Source organism: Limulus polyphemus, unplaced genomic scaffold, assembly GCF_000517525.1.
Source record: "Limulus polyphemus unplaced genomic scaffold, Limulus_polyphemus-2.1.2 Scaffold1963, whole genome shotgun sequence".
Lineage (NCBI taxonomy): Eukaryota > Metazoa > Arthropoda > Merostomata > Xiphosura > Limulidae > Limulus > Limulus polyphemus.
Window position 1 is genome coordinate 102,829 of NW_013667573.1, and position 18,541 is coordinate 121,369.

General features: G+C 32.9%; 1 protein-coding gene across 1 annotated transcript in view; it reads right to left on the bottom strand.

Moving 5' to 3' along the window:
* Positions 1-3,412: 3,412 nt before the first annotated feature.
* LOC111087285 overlaps positions 3,413-18,541 on the bottom strand; it is a 48,590-nt gene continuing 33,461 nt past the window's right edge. The window contains exons 6-14 of the mRNA XM_022393412.1: positions 18,285-18,467; positions 14,729-14,815; positions 13,331-14,288; positions 12,023-13,080; positions 10,422-10,559; positions 8,329-8,439; positions 6,260-7,954; positions 5,236-5,356; positions 3,413-4,079 (exon numbers count right to left, since the gene is read on the bottom strand). Of these exons, the coding sequence (XP_022249120.1) occupies positions 3,790-4,079; positions 5,236-5,356; positions 6,260-7,954; positions 8,329-8,439; positions 10,422-10,559; positions 12,023-13,080; positions 13,331-14,288; positions 14,729-14,815; positions 18,285-18,467 (4,641 nt within the window). The 3' untranslated portion in view covers positions 3,413-3,789. The remainder of the gene's footprint in view (positions 4,080-5,235; positions 5,357-6,259; positions 7,955-8,328; positions 8,440-10,421; positions 10,560-12,022; positions 13,081-13,330; positions 14,289-14,728; positions 14,816-18,284; positions 18,468-18,541) is intronic.

An 18,541-nucleotide genomic window follows, 5' to 3' on the forward strand; every position in this document is an offset into this window, starting at 1 on the left:
ATTTTGTCTGTTTTTTTTTTTCAGTGTACTTGTTCTGGCATGTCATAATGGTTGCTGAATTTCAAAACAAATACTCAATAAAGATACATATCCACCTCAGATCTCCAAAACGAACTAGCAAAAGGGTCCAAAAAAAAAGGGGGATCAATCGTACATCGATAAGAATGCATTGTCGATAAACCTAACTAGTGAAATACAAAATGGAAGTGGATAAACTAGAGTGGTTTTGACTCAGCGTGTAAGTGCTGCTTATTGTCTCTGGTCAATAATGCACATTGCAGCAGCATGAAGAAACAGCATATAAAAGATACCGCTTACTAAATAGACCAATCAAACGTATATATACATATATTCAGAACCTGACTTATTGCTGAAGAACTAGAATAACCTCTTTTCTATACACACGTACATATGCGGTTATAAGTTTATCGAACAGGACAAAAAACAAGAGATAAAACACGTGATTAATAACGACAAGTAAAACAGGTATCGAACTAATCTTGATAAGAAATCTGCACGCGCAGATAAAAATAGTACCCGAAAAAAAGAAAAGTGCATTTCGAGTATTTTTGCAAGTTTCTGTAGCACTATTGTGCTAAGAGAACCTACAAAAGTAAAAACATTATTTGGAATTACTTAATACTTTATGTTTTCAAATATGAATATTAGGTAAAATTTATGGCACTATTGTGCTAAGAGAACCTACAAAAGTAAAAAACATTATTTGGAATTACTTAATACCTTATGTTTTCAAATATGAATATTAGGTCAAATTTATGGCACTACTGTGCTAAGAGAACCTACAAAAGTAAAAAACATTGTTTGGAATTACTTAATACCGTATGTTTTCAAATATGAATATTAGGTAAAACATGTTTATTTAAGGCCTTCTTTTTGTTATTACGGAACTTCAATTTAGTTAAGTTATCCGAGAATCAGAAAGCTAATCCATAATCCCAGCTAGTGTTTAGTGTTAAGAAAGGAGACTTAGAGTAAGATAAAAATCCAATGTCTCTTACTATGCATAATTAAAAAAAAAAATACCTGTGCGAAAGGCGGACTGTCGTTTCGGGAAGGTGAACAATACATTAATGTGCGTTTATATGTATATATATATATAGAGGGTGACCGGAAATTACGTTAACAAAATTGTAAGCTTGTGTTTCAGTGACAGGAGCCTTGAGTTTCCGTTTCAGTGACTACTGGAATTTCATTAGACCAACGGAAATACATTTCATCATACATTGAATTTAACGGTAGCGTGACAGAATCTGACAGGAGTTTCAACGGATTCAGAAATTAAATGTTAATAAATTTGTTAACATAATTTCCGGACACACTGTAGTTTCGTCTGTGGGCAGTATGTTAGCGAATCACCTACTCAGAAAATAACGAGATATAAGACACCTTCTGCGTACCAGGTTTGAATAAAGAAAGTATAAATTAAAATACATTCTTATAACAAAATTTCCTATTGATCTCGAAAAATGACGCCCGAAACAAAATTATAACAAGGACAAGTGATTTATCTGCATTTCAAAAATACAACTCAACACAACTGCCTATCACAGATTAAAAAATTTCGACTTCTCTTTATAAAGATTCTACCTTTAATCGTAAAACTAATCTAAAATACAAATACGCTCCACTTTAAAGAACATTATGCTATAATACATAATAATGCGTACACTTTATTCTGTAATACCCGAGTATTTTGTACTAGAAACGATTATCCTAAAATACACACAACAAATATACATGAAGACGTATTACAGAATATTCCATTAACAACAAAGTACAATTAGTGTATTTCATATTAGTGTAAAAGATTAATATAGCTTTCGTTGACAAAAAAATAATTTTAGAAAACATTTCATATGGCTTAAATCGTTATTCGAGACTTTTAAGGAAGCGCTGTACAGCTAGGGTGTAATAATAACAGTTATTATATACATAAATTATTAACTTTTAATGTTTCACTTAGGGCAGTGTATTGTAAGAGCCTGAATGGAATACTCTTCAAAATGATTTATCGTCGAATAATGTCTCTATGAATGTTTGATATTCACTGGAGACCACGAACATAATCAAGGATGTTTATTAAACAGATTGTGTAAACTTTTTTAAGTCATAAAACATTTTCTTAACATATTTTTGAAATAGTATTCTGGTTCATTAAAAGGTTACACCAATAAACTGATATTTTGATGCAACCATAAAAAGTAGGATTTTAAAACAACATATATTATTTTGCGTGTAAACAATAGCCATTTTCAATATATAATGTAATCAGTAAAATCCAGTACTATTTATGTAAACAAACACATACATATATATATATATTCTGTAGGTATTGCTTACTCTATTAAATGGAAGAGTTGTATTCAAATAAATAATAGTGAGACATTAATTAGTTACATTTGTGTAGATTATTGTCAGATGAAGACAAATGCAAGAGCCCCCCAGTGGCATAGCGGTATGTCTACGGATTTACAACGCTAGAAACCGGGTTTTGATACTCGTGGTGGGCAGAGCACAGATAGCCCTTCGTGTAGCTTTGTGCCTAACTACAAATAATTGCAAATGTTGCCCAAACGTTGTCCCATTATTATCCCCGTCAAGGTTGACTTTCGATTTAATAGTATAAACTAAGAATCAACAGATGTTCCCCAGTTTCTTGAAAGAATATACCGCAGAACAGGGATTCTCAAACTGTGGTACGCGTACCACTGTTGGAACGTGGAGCTAATGTCGGTGGTACACGATACAATTAATATAAAAAATCATAAAATGTGTAATAACTTCTATCTGAGCTTTCCACGTACATATACATACTACTCTCCTCACTTATAGACTCATCCTCTACCTGCATGGACTCGCCAGTATTTTCTTCCCTTCAAATTGACAAAAATGGTACCACAAATTCGTCAATCGTGCCAGAAAAAAAACCATCTCATCCTTCGCATTAATGGGTAAGTGTTAAAAATGTGAATTTTTGTTACTAGGTTTTATCTTTTTTTAAATTAGGCCTGGGTTTGTAATTTAAAAAAAAATTAACAAAAAGTGGTACGCAAGCCTGAAACGTTTGAGGACCACAGTCGTAGAATAATCAAAAGGTTGTCATTTTAAATACACAATCAATAATGCTATTTCTAAGTACAGTAATAATAATTGGTCATATTTCATAGTAGCTATGATGAACAAACCGTAAAATCAAAAGCTAAGCTGTTGAAAATAACACCAGTAAGACGTTAACACCAGGGCATAATTTTTTAAAATAAAAAACAAATAAACATAAATATCGAAAAGCGACTAAAAACAAAATAAATGACATAGGTCATTTTAAGCAAGTAAACTTAAAAAACAAATACCTTATGAACTTGCCCAAAAAAAAGATATAATGATGGTTGGGTACTGTTTGTAGTTTGTCACAATGCCATAGGAATGAAAGAACATTATAATTGAAACAAGTTTTACTATACATATATATATAGCTGAATAAGTCAACTATCTAGTATGAAGAATATGCACGCATTTTATTACACTATATATATAAATGTATATATATGTATTGCTTCCTTGTTATTCGGGTTATACTAATCAAAATAAAAAACGTTGGCATTATTACAATGAAATAATTACTTGTAAATACAGACAAAAAGTATGTTACTTCGAACACAACTGCCAACTTGCAGTACAAACGAGAACAAAAGATTATATCCAACTGTCGAATTTTCATCGAATAACATAGAAAAAACTTTATACTATTTTTTACGTTTTCTTAGAAACTCAGGAATTAAGGCTTCTGGTTGAAGAACAAAAACTTTCTGCACAAGAATCGCTAAAACACACATGTTCTGAATTATCTTCACCCTGCGATAGAACCGTCATACAACTCTCTGTCATGTCCATGTTTTTAGGAAAAATAGTGCTATTAGTTACAATAGGAAATAAATCACTTTTGACGCTTTGAGGCAAAACTTTTTTTTCTCCTCTTCTGTTGGCAAACGACGCAGTTTCTTCATCTTCAAAGCTTTTTTCTGACAATTTTTCTTTTCTTGGTAACTTTAGAAATGCGCCTGAAAAAACACAAGGATTCATTTTTATTTAAAGAAGATAACGATGAAAGTTTATGAATAACGATAACGTGAAGAAAAGGAAACTTAACTATGGAAAATAAATAACAAAGCTTTGATATTCTTCACAAAAATATAAGGAGATTAAGAACTAAAATAAAAAAGGTGAGTATTTTTGTAACATCCTTTGTTACAGTTATTATTAATGTAATAAGTGGGACTTCTTTTTCATTGCAATTTGTATCGGAGTATCAAACCGATAAAAGTAAAGCAAAACAAGAGACAAAATAGAATCTTTGTTAATGTTTTTTTATCATTTTGCAAATCAGGCGGATTTCATTTTGGAGTGACTTTCTGAGACCTTCATTTCAACCCTTTCCCCCCATGATACATGCTTTAAAAATTTTTGGTCATAAACGTATTTGGTATACTTTATATATATTTTGTCCTTTTAGATTGTACTTTATTGAAATAATTGTAGTTCCATATCGCCCATAATATACATTTTATGGCCACACGATTGAAAATAATGGTATAGGTGGCACCACCAATCATTTAAGTTTTATATAATCTTCAATATAAAATTTGTACGTACAGCTCATCTCTCTAGTTCAAAACTAACTTGCTGGCAACACAGTAGAAAATGAACCGCGTGTTATTACAGACATGAATACAGTGCTGGTGTAACATTAAGAAAATATGCTGCACTAGTGAAACATAGCAGCCGGAACTTTCTCATATTCGTCCGAATCATTTTCAGTACCAATTTATCACGTCCTACCAAATTTGGAAGCCTTCATTACTACAGATGCGACACATATTGAACATGTGTTGTCGACCGACATCGGAATACAAGTGACACTCATATATCATTTCGTGTTTCGGTGAAATGTCGAAGAGTATTCACTTATTCATTTATCCACGACACTATAATTACACACACACACACACCTGTTATAAAAATGTAACCATTTCTAATTGTTTGTTTGTAGTTAAGCACAAAGCTACACAAAGGGCATCTGTGCTCTGCCCACTACGGGTATCGAAACCCGGTTTCTAGGGTTTTAAGTCCGCAGACATACCGCTGTGCCACTGGGGGGAGGGGGCACCATTTCTAATAAAGTCTACCTCGAACACATAAACACCATTTCGAAGATACCTGAATTAACGCCTTGTTGTACATTCTTTTGATGAGAAGACTGATTCTCCTGCATGTCCTCTTCACTCTCTTCACTACTGTTACTACTACCAGCAGTAGACTCTAGAAGCTCGGATATTTTCTGTATCAAAGTAAAAGTTGTATCGAAGATTATTAAAGCTTATTAAACTTCATTTGTTATACACAGTTTTAAAACCAACTGAGGCGTTTGAGTTAAAAGATTGATTTAAATTAAATTACGGCAACGTTTTCTTTGTTCAAATCTGAATAAACTTACTTATATTAACGTGGTTTAATTTGAATTTTGCGCAAAGCTACTCTTGGGGTATATGTATTAGCCACCCCTATTTTACAGGAAAGGTAGCTATTTAACACTATCCATCATCAACTCTTGGGCTACTCTTTTACCAACGAATAGTGGATCAAGTGTCACATTATAATGCCCCCGCAGCTGAAAGAGCGGTGAAGAGATCCGAACCCACAACATGCAGATTGCGAGCCAAGCGACCTAATCACTAGGCCATATTAGCAAGATGAAGACCTGCGCTAACAAATCAAAATACCGAACTCAAACAAACTTCAGAACCAGTAGCTGAAGTCCGTTAAAATATTTCTGTTAAGTACAATTTCTCGACGTAAACTATTTTATTTAAACTATATGCAATTTTCTGATAAATTTTATAATTAAGTAGATCATTCCAATACCTTATTAATAACATAGTTTTGTATCGTTTATAACCTAATTACCCCGAACGGCCAATCCAACACTGGGTAAAGGTTAACAGCCAAATATTTTTGATTTTTTTTGGTCTACTTTACATCCCATTATAGATGTTTCATTTTATTTATAAGATGAGATTCTGAAGATTTTATTATACTGTATATTAATATGTAACACCATCAAAACGTCAGGTTGGTGTGAAATAAAAAAAATCACGTTCAATTTCCGGTCACAGATTTTAAGGAGTTCATAATTAATTTGTACATAAATTTCAATTAACCTTTTAAATGTGTAAAATCATACCTGAAAATGATGAACGTTCGCTTCTGGAGAAACGTGAATCCAGGAACTCCTGCAGCCTTCTTTAATAGTTTTCACAGCAGCTGGGTCAGTCACTGACGATATTCTAAACAGCTCTGCTGAATTCGATTCATGACAACAAGGAAGGGGGGAAAACTCGTTTTTGTCCAGTAAACTGTTTAGAATCTGTATCTTCTCTGCTACAGACAAGCCATTACTCTCGAATGACAGCTGCTCGACATCCATATTAATATTCCTCTGACTTGCTAAAGCATGACCTTTAACCTCTGCTGTACATCTTACAGAGATTTTGTCTGAATTTATATTTTTGTGTTTCACGAGATCACGACTTCGTGGTGACAAGCTATGACTGGTTTCTGGTTTCTGTGGTTGCTTCAATGTTTTTTCATCTGAAACTTTCGATGACTTTTTATAAAGTTCAGGATATTTTAACCTCACTTTAGGAACATTTTTATTTTTATTTGTTGGCTGTTTTTGTTTAATATTACTTAGTTCTTTATTTCCCTCTTTGTGAACATTAATAAAAGAGTTAGTAAAGATAGGTATTTTAGTTCTTTCGGCTTTTGATTGACCATTGTCAGAGATTCCTAGAACGGGAATCCGCGAAGTTGTTGGTTTTAGTTGGCTAGGTTTTGGAAGAATTGTGGGTTTGGCTTTTTCACGTGTCACTATATTTTGGATAACAGGTGGCGTTCTTTTGCAATTTGGCCTCGCTGAATTTTCTTTATCCTGTGATTGCTGTGATGTGTCATTTTCCTGTTTAGAATGTGCGAAGTGAGAATCTGATAACGTGGAAAGTGTTGGTTTCTTTGAACTAAACAATTCATTTGAGTGTTCTGATCTCATAGAAGCATCAAGTGCCTCAGCTTGAGTTCTGTTAAGGAATTTGTGGCATTCTTTTTTCACTTCATTTTTCAAACCATTTACTACTGGATTAAACTTAGTTTGCAGTGATGCTTCTCCAAGTATAGACTGGCATTTAGATTTTAAGTTTAATTGGTTTTCTGGTTTGTTAGTGGCAATATCCAAACACACTGAAGAAGGATGATTACAGACATCGCTTTTGGAAAGTGAATAATCATCCTGAAGAGTTCTTGGAGCGGAATCTTCCCCAATTTCTCCAGAATTTTCTGCTTGCAATATGTTTTTATCAGAGAATAAAACTCCTCTTAGAGAGGAAATGTAATTCTTTGAATTAGATTCTGGCATTTCATCTAAATACCCATCTTCTGTGTCATAGGAGTATGAAGTTAGTACTGTTGTAGAGTTAAGTGTCTTAGTAGTAGCTCGTTTCCAGTCTATATCTTTAGAGCAGCTGTAACTAACACCGCCACTCACAATAGCTGGCTCGTTATCTGAATTTTCTAAAACAACGTCCATATTATCAATTTGGTGACGGTTGTTCTCGGAAGAAATCCATTCTGTAACACCAGTGGTCTTACCTGGTACTGTTTTCTTATGTTGAAGCTCGACTGAACATAAAATCGCTTTGTGGAGCTCTTCCTCTGATTCTTTCTCTTCTTCAATACTTTCAAGTATGTATTGACTTAAGCTGTTTGAAGATATTACTTTTTCAACCACGTTTTCTTCACTGTCTCTGGTAGCCTGCTTATTATCTACTGTAGTATGCTGAAATTTCCACACTTTATTTTTTCTTTCGTCAACAGAGTGCGTTTCCTGGAACAAAAATTAACATTCAGAGACATGTTGTTATATCTAACATTGAATATATTCAGAGAAACATATAGTACAAATACTTGCTATTTACGTACTGTCCCATGTCAAAAACGTGTTTCTTGACTTAGTTTTAAAAATAATTTTACACTTTTAAGTAATTCAAAAATTTTGTTTTAAAAACAGTTAATATTTATTTACGTAAATGTTGAAAGATTTACACAATATTTGTTTTAGAGCACAGACACATTGGGCTATTGCTATGTCCACTGCGGGGAATCTAACCGGATTCTAGCGTTGTAAGTCCGTAAACTTACCGTTGTCCCACCAGGGGACTTCAGCATTCTGACAGTTTCTCATTCATCTGTTGAACGTACCTGACAGTCTTCTGTTAACTGTTCTCCTTCCATTTTTAACCACTGCTGTACAAACGTGTGATGTTCTGGAAAATCAGCTTCGTCTTCGCTGGCACTCCACAGATCGTTATCCTGAAACATGATATCCAGTATAACATTTTATAGAATAGATAAATTATACGGTTCTGGTTTGGTAACACGCTGCATACACTCCACAGATCGTTGTCCTAAAACATGATATCTAGTATAACATTTTATAAAATAGATATTTTATGCGGTTCTGGTTTGGTAACACGCTGTATACACTCCACAGATCGTTGTCTTGAAACATGATATCTTGTAAAACATTTTATAGAATAGATAAATTATACGGTTCTGGTTTGGTAACAATCTGTATGTAACTTATATCTTTTCTACTAATTTTTTCACTTTTTATAGAGAAAAGAGAGAGTTAAAGACGTTCAACAAACATAATCTAACATACATTATATATATATATATATATAGAGAGAGAGAGAGAGAATATTTAGATTTTTTTCGAACACGCGGTTAGTAGCCATATATTTGGAAATCTTGTAACATACGTTATTCACACATAATCAGATTTATTCTGATCTATAGTATATAGAGCTATTATTTTTTATCAAAGAACAGAACAGTCGAGTTATTACATTAAGATCATGGTTACTACATTTTTTGTCCCCTAAGTTTACGAAGTTACAACACTAAAATTCGGTGTTCGATTTTCCGCGGTGGACACGGCAGATAGCCCAATGGTGGTTAGGACGCTTGGCTGGTAATCTGAGGGTCGCGGGTTCAAATCTCCGTCCCACCAAACGTGCTCGCTCTTTCAGCCGTGAGGGCGTTATAATGTGACGCTCAATCCCACTATTCGTTGGTAAAAGAGTAGCCCAAGAGTGGGCGGTGGGTGGGGATAACTAGCTGCCTTCTCTCTAGTCTTTCACTGCTAAATTAGGGACAGCTAGCGCAGATAACCCTCGTGTAGCTGTGCACGAAATTCAAAACAAATTACATTTTTAACACCGAGCAGCAGAGTTACTGGATCTTGAACACAGAACAGGGAAGCATGATACAGTAATACCGAGCAGCTGGAGTACTATAGCACACAAAACAAAGCACTTTACACCTTGAATACCAGATAAAAAATATGAGGAAAAGAAATATAAATAAACTGTTTAGATTGCCCGATATCATACTAAATCTATTAAAAGATTGACGACGTATTCAAAGTACAGGTTCTTGATCCTCTAGCATTGCATACTACCGCTCAAACGAAATCTTTTCTCAAGTTTGTGTTTCAGTCTTGTTCTCAGATAAAAAAAAATAAACTTCTCTTCAATTGTTTAGTAACCGAGTTTTAGTACATATATCATTATATACTAGCTTATACATATTGATTTTTACGTCCTTTAATACATATTTCATAATTTTAATATACTAAAAAAATGCATATTGATGTTTTGTTTCCAGTGCTGTAAAAAATAAACAAGTACCTCAATGTGCCCTAAATCTTTTCAATGTATTTATCTGAAGTATCAATAGCTATTTATACAATATGTGTGTGAATCAAAATAATAAAACATGAAAAAATATTATACTGAAATCAACAAATCTCATAAAACGTTTACTAATAACGTAACAAAAAGTACAATAACCACAGACGTTAATTACTCATATCTCTAAACAGCACTGAAACAAAAGTTAGTCAAAATGTTAGATTTCTTTGTTGCCTTTTGCGTAGCTACACAAGGGCTATCTGTGTTACCCGTCCCTAATTTTGAAGAGAAGGACTAGTGGAAAGACAGCTATTTATCATCACCCATGGCCAACTCTTGGACTTATCTTATTGGATCATACAGTGGGATTTGACCATCACTAAAAAGGCGTGATCTTTTATAATTTTTAATTTGCGTTAACGGGATACGATCCATGGATCCTCAGTTCCACTGTCTAACCATGCACTGAGTCGCGCTCGTTTCCAAAAATGTTAGATGTTGCCCGTTAAAAGTAGAAGAGTTGTATATCTGGACCGTTAGGAAAGTAAATGATAATTTTTTTTAAACAATAACACGACCAACTAAAACCGAACTAACCCTTGAACACTTTAAACTAGTTGGTTTCAGATCCTCAAATTCTTCGCTGTTTGTGACCTCTGAAGAAGAAGAATGGACAGAACTCAACGAATCGCTGCAGCTTGGGGAGCCTTCTAGTCTTTCATATGTCTGAACATGCTGTAAGATTTTAAAATGTTGTATGTTAAAGAATCTCAACCTCTTTGTTAAGAACATGATCTATGTACAGTGTCAAATTATCACTCTTAACTTATTGTTGACGACATTCGTTGTTAAGTTCCAAGGGGCCAACACATAATATTTGATTGTTTTAATTATTTAGTTATTTACATTAATAAGATTAGTTGTATATAAATAGTAATAAATTAGTATGGTTATAAAACAGCGACACTTAGTAGAGCATTTCATTCAAAGGTTTAACATTGTTTTTATATTGCGTTCTACAAACTTGCAATGAGAATATTAAGCGGAGTTACACATAAGCAAAATATCTCCATATTAATCATCAGGATCACAAACTTAATTCTTTTCTGCGCTTGTAAGTTATTAAGTTATACATAAACAAATTATCTCCATATTAATCATCAGGATCACAAACGTAATTCTTCTCTGCTCTTGTAAGTTATTAAGTTATAGATGAACAAATTATCTCCATATTAATCATCAGGAACACGAACTTAATTCTTCTCTGCGCTTGTAAGTTATTAAGTTATACATAAACAAATTATCTCCATATTAATCATCAGGATCACAAACGTAATTCTTCTCTGCTCTTGTAAGTTATTAAGTTATAGATGAACAAATTATCTCCATATTAATCATCAGGAACACAAACTTAATTCTTTTCTGCGCTTGTAAATTATTAAGTTATACATAAACAAATCATATCCATATTAATAATCAGGATCACAAACGTAATTCTTCTCTGCTCTTGTAAGTTATTAAGTTATAGATGAACAAATTATCTCCATATTAATCATCAGGATCACAAACTTAATTCTTCTTTTTTCTTGTAAGTTATCGTAAGGCTTTAAAATCACGGCTAACAAAATTTAAATTCTTAATTCACAACTTAGTCACGAAGAGTATATTGAAAGAATTTTTACCACAATAATTTCAGAACGAGAAGTATTTCCCGAGTAATTAGAAGCTCGTAATGATTATCATGTTAATATTTTTATATCTATCTACTCTAGATTTGTAACAATCTTGTTTTTAGTACAGTGGAAAGTAATTTTGAAATTATGCAACGTTGTTTGACATTACCAATTAACGAATAAAATATAAATAAAATGGTTATTTTATCTAAAACAAAGGTGCTTTCTTGGCTTAACGTTTCTGTTAATGTTTAAATTATGCAAAATACACGAATCAAAGCGTATCAATGTTTGAATTCCCTCAATCAACTTGAATATAATAAACCTGAACATGGTTCAACTATTAAATAATCATACACCACCATGTTTGGTTGCACAAAAACAAAAAATGACGATCTGTGGATAGGTTACTTTAATATGACAGTTTTCTCTTTTGCAAGAGGAACGTTTTTTCTATTCTTCAATCATAAAAATATATAATGTTAACTATAACAATGGATTCAGCATATTTTAAGCAATTCAAACCTGGATAAATGAGGCAACGTTGTTTTTCCCATCTTCTGTTTTATTCTTATTGTCGGTGTTTATACTTGTCGGGAAATGAAACTCGCTCAGTGAGGCACGTCGTTCTAAAGGATGGAAATTAAGCCTCGATTTTTCCACTTTACCAACACATGAGCAAGAATTTTTTAGCTGACTGGCAGACAAAACAGAGTCCGAAACTGCCCGCCTTAAACTTGCATGATGAACTACAGATATCGGAAAAAAACGGTTTTGTGTTTTGAGCACTTGAGGATGATAAGTCAATTGAAACGGATAACTGAAAACAGGTTTCTTTGAGATTACCCTTTCAAGCTTGGATAGTTTTTCTATTTTAGGCATTACGATGCGCTTTGTTTCTTCGCTACGATCTGACTTGTGTGGTTCCAATTGAACATTATTGTTGTGTACAAAGTTATTAGTAATGGATTTGTATTTATTTTCGCTACAAATATTATCAAAGTCTAATTTTTGTGGTGCATACAACGTGCTTCCACTAAAGCAGTTGAATGAGAGGTTTATACCTACATCTTTATCATCTTTGTCTGTCTCAGATTTGCGTCTATCAGTATTTTTTTCCGAATTGTTATTGATTTCAGAACTTCTCTCAATATCAAGAGAAGAAATAGAATGAACGTGTTGAATTCTCCCTTGATCTTGGGTTGAAGAAAGAAAAAAGTTATTCCTTTCACGCGCACCCTTCAACTGACTCATAGAGGAACTAGGATCCAGGAATTTGGTTTGCAAACATAGATTCAGCCCGAGTCCACTGTCTGAGGAAGAGATCATTTCTCCACGTTCTTTCTCCAGCGACGTTTTTGGATGCTTATCTGAAACGCCTGAGCTGATGCTCTTTTCGTAAATTAACGACGTATTGTTCAAAATTAACTTTGTATTTTGTGTGTCAGATTTTTCACTTTCAGTGGCGTCTACTTGAATATCACTAGACATGGTGGAATATCCTTCGTCCTTACTGCTATGATCAGGTTCAACACTCGATTTCAAGCTTTCAGCGGAATGGAGTAACCCAGAGAATTCAGTATCTAAATTAGAATATTAAGAAATTAAATAAATAAAAAATTTAGTCAGTTATTTTAAACATAATTGTTAATATGTATTTCTTTTTAATATAGATGACAAATTTGACACAGTCGTTCTAAAAGCATTCGATCAAAGTTTACAGTTGAAAGAGTTACATTTTTAGAAAAGGTACTTTAGTGTTTAAGGACAACGATGGAACCCTGAAGAATGTTTATGTTGAAATGAAAGTCATTTAACGTTAAAATACCGTACCTGAAACCAAGAGAGAGAAATTATCAAAATCAGCTTTGTCATTCGATTGACCTTTTCGAATAACAGTGTTTGTGCGTCGATTACTTGTTGATTCCACGAGTTTCGACACACTAGCAGACTCCAAAGCAGTCGATTCTCGAGACATTTCCCACGGAAAGCAACTATGTTTGTTGTATTTTGGATGATCTATGAAGATGGATGGACTGTTGTTTTCTTCTTTTGTACAAAACATTTTAAACTCATAATCAGCATTTGGGTAAAGCGTTCTTACACTTTCGGGTTGCAGATTTTCACCAATTTCTGAAACAGCATTACCAACACGAAAATAATATGGTAAATCGTCAGATATACGAGTCTCAGAGTTTGGAAGAATGTTTGATCTCAACTGTGAACTATTAAATATAACCTCGTTTGGTTCGTTTTCTGGCATAGAGAAATTGGCTACAATATCTTGAATTGTTCGATGGTTAGGAACAATCAGTTTGTTAGGTGATATCAAAGGAGATAAATTATCAATACTAAGAAGTTCCTTTTCAAAGGTTGGCTTGGATATTGTATTAACATGTTCCTTGGAATGTTGGTTGGCTTTCTGTTCCTCTTGTTGAATTTTCCATACTTTATCTAGTTCATTGAATTCTGACACATTTATATCCTCTGCTTTGCCCCGTTTTCCCAAATGTACATCAGAATGACTCTTGCCGATTCTTATCGTAGAGTCTCCCCAACGGACAGTATTAATAACTTCCTCTTCTTCTGTGTCATAATCGTTATCAGAATTGTTAAGAAGTTGTTCGTTGTGCGTAGATCTAATGAGTTGATGGTTGTTGTAAGGTGTACTGGTTGGAAAATGACTGTCCCAAAGACTATTTTGACGTTTGGCTTTTGAAGAATGTAGCAGAAAGTCCTCAGGATCTTGATTTATAATGTCCAATGTGGATAACTGTGATTGAAAATCCACCTGTTGAGAAAATTTTAAACTATAATTACATATATATTGAGATGGCACCTTAGTCCTATCTTAGAAATTTTATTTCTTATATAATTCAGTCTATGAGACGAATTAAGATAAGCTTAATCTGCTAAGTGAATAACATGGTTCCCAAGTGTTACAGTCTAATTAGAGATAAATGAGACAGGACCTTAGTCCCAAAGACAAAACGACATTTTACAAAAACAAAAAAAGAGTTACAAAATATTTTATATTGAATAATAATTCTATTTATATATATATATATGTATTACAGAAAATGGTTATACACTGAAAGAAAGAAGCATATTATATTTTAATACTGTTATTAAATCGCATATCTAAATCGATTTCTAACCATGTTCCCGTTACGTTTCTAAATCTGGTACTTAAGGAATTTCAGTTAAGTACACGAAAAAAGTAGTTCAAACCTGTAGTAATCGAGCAGCTAAGACACTGTTCTGTTGCTCCAGGTTACGCATGCGTTCTTCTAATTTTCCGCATTCTTCTCGCAAATTCTGTCACAAAACCCAAAATACACATAATTAGCTTTATGCTAACATAACAAGTTGAGGACCTTATCAAAACTACTAGGGCAAATCATCCGTTCACTCTGTACAAAGTTTAAAACTATTTTCAGATAATACATTTTAAACTTCTACCTTTCGTGTGTGTGTGTTGTTGTTGTTTTTTCGGTATTTTTTTTCAGAACCTTGCGCAAAGCTACCCAATAGAGCTATCTTTATATAGCCGTCTCTAATTTTTCAAATGATGGTCTAGAGGGATGTCAGCTTGTCAGCAGCACCCACCACTATTGTGCTTCCTCTGTGTGACCGAATAGTTGGGTTTTACCGTCCCTCTTAAAGTCATGGCTGCAAAATGTGGAACACGTTTTTATGCGGCAACGGGCCTTGAATCTTGAACCTTCGAATTCACAGTTCAAGCATGCTAACTGCTAAGCCACACCCTTGCCTATCTCGTGTAGTCGCTTTTAAGTATAATAAAATATTAAATGTTTTTTGAAAAGCACTACGTGTCTGGGTAATAATAGAATAAACTACACACATATCGCTGACTACCAGGCTATGAAAACTTGATACAAACGATTTCGTCTTTCTGATTAATTAAATCAAAAGCGGAACGAAAAAACATCAACGGGTTTCATAGAAAGAAGGCCTTGTATAAAAGAAGGTAATTAAAAACTGGTAAACAGTTTACATGGTAATGATATGGAATACATAATTTTAAAAATAATTACAAAAATTATTAAATAACAAAATAAGCATAGAATAACCGAAAATGAGTTAGTTAAGCATAGACAACCAATAGATCATAATAATTAAAAAACGAAACAACTTCTATATTGTCAATATTTGTAAGTAAAAATAAATTTAATTACCTGAAGTAATTTCCAGAATACATAAGTGATACGTCACATAATACACCATGCTTATTACTATTCAAAGTACCAAAAAATTACATCAGTCTTATCTCACTTCCGGCCCGGCATGGCCAGGTGGTTAGGGCGCTTGACTTGCAATCTGAGTTCGAATCCCCATTCCACAAAACATGCTCGCCCTTTGAGCCGTGGGGGCGTTATAAACCTACGGTCAATTCCACTATTCGTTGATAAAAGAGTAGCCCAAGAGTTGGCGATGATGAATAGCCGCCTTCCGTCTACTCTTTTACTGTTAAATTAGGGACGACTAGCACAGGTAGCCCTCGTGTAGCTTTGCGCGAAATTCTAACGAAACCAAACTTATCTCACTTCCGTACGAATACAAAAAGTCATAATAATGTTAAAAACTTTTATTATCATAAACAAAAAAATCAGGAAATCTATTTGCAAGGAAATAATATATAATAAATTTGAAACCATGGTCTGTAAAATAAATTTTTGAAATTCAATTTATAGTTATGTATGAACTTACGTAAAAGGTGATTGAACGATTTACTTAAGACATTTTCACTTATTTTCATGATTAAGGGGAAAGTCATTGGGTCGTATGGAGTTGCTTATTAATTGATACGTGAGGTACAATAGCTATGATATATTGGTTGTGAAATGAAAGACATAAAATTCGCTTTACAGGAAATTTATCAAAATAACGTTTTTTTTTGTTCAAACAAATTTTCCTCGACGTAACATGAACTGATTAACCCATGATTAGCATACTTTTATTAGGGGTTCAATCAAAAAATGTCAAACATATTTATAAAATGTGTATTAAAAAAAAAGCCTATTTCATTCAGCTACATTGATGAAAAACTGTCACGAGTCTGTCTCCAATCAAAAAGCAGAATCCACAAGCATGTGTTTAATGTAGAGTTGTAAGAGATTATTGCATCTTTGTAGGATAATGATAAAAAATACTGGATGTATGAATGTTAATGATTTATGGAGATTGATCTTTTAATGCAACCAATATAATAGTAAGTTAAGGTAGCATATACCCTTTACATAGCGTTATCTAGGTTATGGCCTTTATATCAGAAAATAACATCTTCATACTATGCTTATTGTATGAAAATATATTGAAATATGTACAAAGACATATTCTGGCATATGTTGTGTAACATTACCAAAAGAAATGTCTTATGTTCCTGATAACTTCTCAAACATGACTGAATGCTCCTGAAAATGAGTCCAGATTTTGATGGGATGTGAAGAATTAGTCTGAACTAAGGAAAACTCTGAAAATTAATTCAAAATAAATTGTGATGTTTTTGTACATTTAAAGAGTGTATGCTACCTTAAGTAAGGTTAGATACATAATATTAAACAACAGTTTAATTAGGCTTAGTTGATGTCTTCAACAATGTACACGCTTTTCTAATTATCTTATTTTAAGTTACAATTTGAAGAAAAAATCTAACTACTGGGTAACATATTTGCAATACTATTGTAAACGAAAAATATAAATTTGTTTTATCAATGTAATAGGGATAATCTGTACTTTTTTTGTAAAGTCAGATTACATGACTTAGATATCAATTTTTATTATGATTACATCATATTTTAAATTATTAACATAACTGTACAGACTCAAATTATTCCAAATGTATCTTTGATCGAATAAAATTTATAAATGAGATTAAAATGTCGACTCTGGCATGTCTATTTTTAGTATTTAACAATTTGTTATACTAAATAAAAAAAAGAAACATATGACTATCTATCTTTCGTGAAGAATTTTCTGAAAATGAAACTAAGCACCAAAAGATTGCAGTAGCTTGGGAATGTACTAAATAGCCTGAACTCTTTTTGGATACTTGGTAAGTATTTAAATAATACTTAATTAAAGAAGCCCAATAATCGGAATGTTTATGTAAGATGGACGCTAATTAATGATGATCTATTTTTCCCAATGTTTTAAGGATATCGGGATTATTTAATAATGATTTTTAAACTTGATAGCACTTGCATATATCTATAAATGATAAAATGCCATCATATTAAGCCTTATTGCAACAAATTAAAGCTATTTTTACTTACTACAATGGGAAAAGTTAAAATATTGAAATACTGATATGAATTATCACTCTTATATTCTCTAAATACTTAGTACTAACATTTTACACAACTTGAAGCAAGAAAGCTGATATTTAGTGCAATCAGTTTTAACATGCAAAAACTATTCAATATATGAACGTTTGAATTTAACTTCTTATCAGACTGCCGAATTTATTGAAATTAAACATTTATATAACTTTATTTAACTCCATATTTAGATGTACATTATTTTCTAAATGTCATTAGTACATATTTTCTCCAAACAGGTACTGATTACTTGCTATATCTGTGATATTAAGACGTATGCATAGCTTTACTTCATGACAAAACCAGTGCAACTTACTATATAAGAAAAACAACTGGATGGATATTGGAAACATTTGGTGACGATGCTGTGCATTATATCATTCCTATCATTATTCATCTGTTACAATAGCTCAGATATTGCTTGTTTATATAACAATAATTCACACCTTTTGTCCAAGCAACGCTTGCACCACTTGGTTAGCCACATCATCTATACAGCGTTCATATTGCAGTCTCTGTTCTTCGTTCTCCAGATGTAATGAGGAGTTCTCCTGTTCCAACAACTGAATACGTTCCAAAAGTACACGGCTAAATGATATTTCTTTTTCTTCTTCATATTTTTCTTTGTCCTGTAAATGAGTTAGGGAAACCTATTTTGAATCTGAAGGGAAAGCCAGCTTCTTCGTTTACACAGATAGCATTC